Source organism: Teleopsis dalmanni, chromosome 1 (genome assembly GCF_002237135.1).
Source record: "Teleopsis dalmanni isolate 2A chromosome 1, ASM223713v2, whole genome shotgun sequence".
Lineage (NCBI taxonomy): Eukaryota > Metazoa > Arthropoda > Insecta > Diptera > Diopsidae > Teleopsis > Teleopsis dalmanni.
Window position 1 is genome coordinate 108,312,934 of NC_051846.1, and position 4,152 is coordinate 108,317,085.

Below are 4,152 nucleotides of genomic sequence, written 5' to 3' on the forward strand. Positions count from 1 at the left end.
AAGTGTAACTATTTCATAGTCGTTTAGACTCTCAGTTTTTATTGAATGAATAGGTATTTCAACATTTTTATATGTTGTATTTATTAGTCGCACTAATGCACTACGTGTTGTTACTATTGTATTGGCAACAAATATTCCGTCTTGGAGTTGTTGCTGTGGAATTAGTAACTCTTTTTCCGAAGTGTGTACATTAACCTGTCTAATCACTTCAGATCTTGCAGGTATTGTTATTGTACCAACACTTGGTGAATACCTCATTGGTATTGCGATATCCTCATGGAAATCATCTGGTCGCAAGATTAACCAATCTTGATATTTTTGATAGTCAAGTATACAATTGTATTTCTTGACGAAATCGAGTCCAATGATTCCATGGGATGGGATTGGGAATTTATCATCTACTACATGAAATTCGTGTTTAATTAGTATATTTTCAACCTTTAAATCGGTTGTGACTTTACCTAGTGTAGTAGCTGTGTCATGACCAATGCCGTGAAGGCTTATTGTTTTATTTTTATCAATATAAATGTCTTGCACTTGTCCTAGTTTTATTAACGAAATGTCCGCACCAGTGTCTACTAAAAATGTAGATATTCCACTGTTCATGGTTGATCTTGTGGAGATGTAAGAGGTTAAATTTAAATTTATATTAAAGATTTTACCATTTTTATGTTTATCTATTGACTATCGGGGGTTACTTCGTTTTCCGTAAGGGTCATTCTAACATTCCTTCCATCATTATTCCTATTATTAAAGGAATTACTGACACCTCTACTACGGTAATTATTATTATATCTCCTATTGAAGTTATTTCCGTTGTTGTTGTAGTTGGTATTATCTCTTCGAAAATTACCACGTCCACGATAATATCCGCGACTTCCGCGATATCCTCTGTTTCTTGTAAATAAAATTGTATTTGTGCTGCCTGTAGATTCCGTACAGCTATTTACAAATTTTGACACTGCTTCATCCAAAGTATTAAACTGTCCTGCTTCCATTATTAATTTGACTTTATCAATGGTGCAGTTCTTCGTCATTGCCTTTACCGCTGTTTGGGTTGCATATTTTGATGCTAGTTCGGGTGTACATCCATCCGAAATGTAAGCATTTTCCAGAGATTTCGTAAGCTCCTCAATCTCTTTTGTATATGCATTGGCTGACTTGCTGTTCTGCCTTACATTCATCATCTTCGCGTTTATTACTTCTGTTGATTCACCCTTTACGGATGATTGAAGCTTCTGTATTATCGCTTCTACAGTCAGTTCATTAGTAATTAAGTTTCTGGCAGTGCCCTTCAACTTGGTTTTAATCAAGTTAACGGCTGTTGCCTCATGTGAAGACATTAATGACTGAACTAGTCGCAATGCATCTATGAAAGTTCTGAGATTTTCAGCTTTGCCATCAAACTCAGGTATGAGTTTGGCTGCTGTATTTAAAAACTCAATCATAGTCTGCGACATGACTGTATCGGTAATATTTTCAGATATAGGAGGCAAAACAACTAATTCTTTTAATTCTGATAACTCCGCTACGAATAATTTGTTGATATCAATTCGTATCGGGTTGTCTAAACAGTGTGGGATATCCTCTTCTATATTATATTTAGAGTAAACTTTTAGTAATTTATCCCTAAGCTCCCAATATACTGACCTTGCAAAGTTGTCATGATCTTTTGTCAATTTTGTATTGTATACTCTGACAATTGTTCTAACTTTTTCTAAACTGTCTACCAAGATAATTAAATGCTTTTTTACAGTTTTTATTTTAACTGTAGTGTTTCTATAAACACATTTAAATGATCTACTAAAATTGTCTCTTTCTTGTTTTAATTGCTGTTCAATGACAGTCCATTTGTCCATTTATGTCAGTTGGTATACATGTATTTTAAAATTTGTGTTTTTAGATTTTGGTTTTTTTTTTTTTTAAATTTTATCCAAATTTTGAGCAACAGATCTCATATATTTTTTCTTTATTGTTCTTCTGTGCATCAGATATAATTTAATGAGCAAATTTAATAACATAATTATAATAATTATTAAAAGATACATGGTAATATTTTGTTGAACTTCCGTTATATCAACTTCATTTATTACATTGGCCTGTGGCCTATCAAATTTGGCCTTGGTGCCATACATTTTTTTTTTTAAATGCAAGTTATTCAAAGAAATTACAATTTTTACAATATATATTATTATAAATATAGAATAAATTTATTTATAAAAAAAAAATGAAATTAATTTTTTAGCAAATTACAATTTTTACAATATATATTATTATAAATATAGAATAAATTTATTTAAAAAAATGCAATTAATTTTTTAGCAAATTACTGCAAAATATGATTATTTTTTAATTTATATTTGTGTTATTTTTTATAATATATATATAATATAATATAGGTTACATCTCATACCCATTATTTTTGCACCACCATCTTCTGATCACTGCGGCACCGCTTTATTGCCCATGTATTCTGCACTCAACGTAAATTTTATTCTTTAACTCTAACACGCGCTCCTTTTTATCAAGCTTCAGTCTGTTGTGTTTTTTATGCTTTCCTGTATTTTCATGCTGAACGTAATGATCGTAATGAGTTTTGTATATATTTCACACTGCTTGCTTTGTATTGTTATTAATCGCGACTGCACTTGTGCCATATAAAATCGATACATCATCAGGATAAAAAAATAATCGATGTATTTCCGCACGACTTCATATAAGGATATTTTTTTTTTTTAATGAAATTAATTATTATCATTTTAATTTTAAATAAACAATATATATAAATATGCTGTTTCTATAATATATATATAGTATTATTTGAAATGTTATGTATTTTTAATTTTTGTTTAAATGTATTAACTTATATGTGTTTGTTCTTTACATATTATATTTCACAGCTTTTTTCCTTTTAAGATTTTTATATAAATTTTTGTTTTTATTTTTTTTATATTGCACTATATGTCGAGCACCATGTTGTTATTGGAGAATTCTGTTTTCATGGTTATTTTTTCAACAAATTTTGGTATAAAAATATTTTAATATTTTATTTATATTTATATATATTTATTGTTTTTATTATACAAAATTAAATACACAATTATTAAATTTTTAATAATCACACTATATTCCGTTTTGCTTCATTGTTTTTATTATGTAAAATTAAATCGTTAAAAATTACACTATTTTTTTTCAATATTAGTTAAGGTAACATATTAACTTTAATGTTTACTTTTCCGTGTTATTAGTTTCAAATCTTAAATAGTTTTTTTTTTATAACTTTTTGTGTTGTCACTTCTGTATTCAAAATTATTGATTTTTATCCTTTTAAAATATATTTTGCTAAGCTGGAACTATGTACTTAGTCAATTTGTAGAAGTATTTTAATAATTCCAAAAAAATAGAAAAATCTGCTGTTTATTTATAACAAAAATTGTAACAGTCCAATATCATTGTAATAATTCAATAATATTAGTGATAATTAGTAACCGTGTATGACAACTTATGATGCACCGTTTGATGTTGTTAGTACACTCTCTGGGCTGTAGTGTGATTGGAGTTTATTATTTATACATATATAAAATTTTTTTTTTAAACAACTTTATTGCGAAGAAAATATTTTTGTTGCACTTTAACTATACATTTGCACAAATATTTTTAAAACAAGCATAATTTCTTAAATTTGTGCTGTGAAGCCGCAAGTACATCATTTCAATAGACAATCACATTATAACTATATTTGGCAGGATCGCCATGTTATGTTTGCGAAAATAATGAAATACCAAGTTTATTGTTTGATCTTTATTTTAGTACTGTTTAATTACAATCTTAAGACTACCTTAAAATGTATTGTGCACAACCGCACATATGCCTACGTAAGCATTAATATTGTTGCTTATGGAGTAGCATGCATGCATGGGTATGTATCTAATAACATAACTTTGTTGCGCAAACGATATTGTTGCTTGGGCGATAAGCGACATAAATATGCTAGCTAAGCACATTCCATGTTGCTGTTCATAACAAAGTATATCTTCCATGCATATACGCTACACCCTGTCTGAAACCTCGTTTGGTATCAAACGGCTCGGAGAGGTTCTTTCCAATTCTAACGGAGCTGGTGGTGTTGCTCAACGTCATTTTACATAGCCG

At 29.0% G+C, this 4,152-nt stretch overlaps 1 protein-coding gene across 1 annotated transcript; it reads right to left on the minus strand.

The window, feature by feature from the left end:
- Window positions 1–677: 677 nt before the first annotated feature.
- On the minus strand, window positions 678–1,859 carry LOC119665468. The gene has a single exon (XM_038074689.1). It carries the CDS (start codon window positions 1,857–1,859, stop codon window positions 678–680), a length of 1,182 nt encoding a protein of 393 aa, XP_037930617.1.
- Window positions 1,860–4,152: the final 2,293 nt, after the last annotated feature.

Bases quoted from the DNA above. Each gene is read 5' to 3' on its own strand.
- LOC119665468 (XM_038074689.1), bottom strand. From the start codon at position 1,859: ATGGACAAATGGACTGTCATTGAACAGCAATTAAAACAAGAAAGAGAC.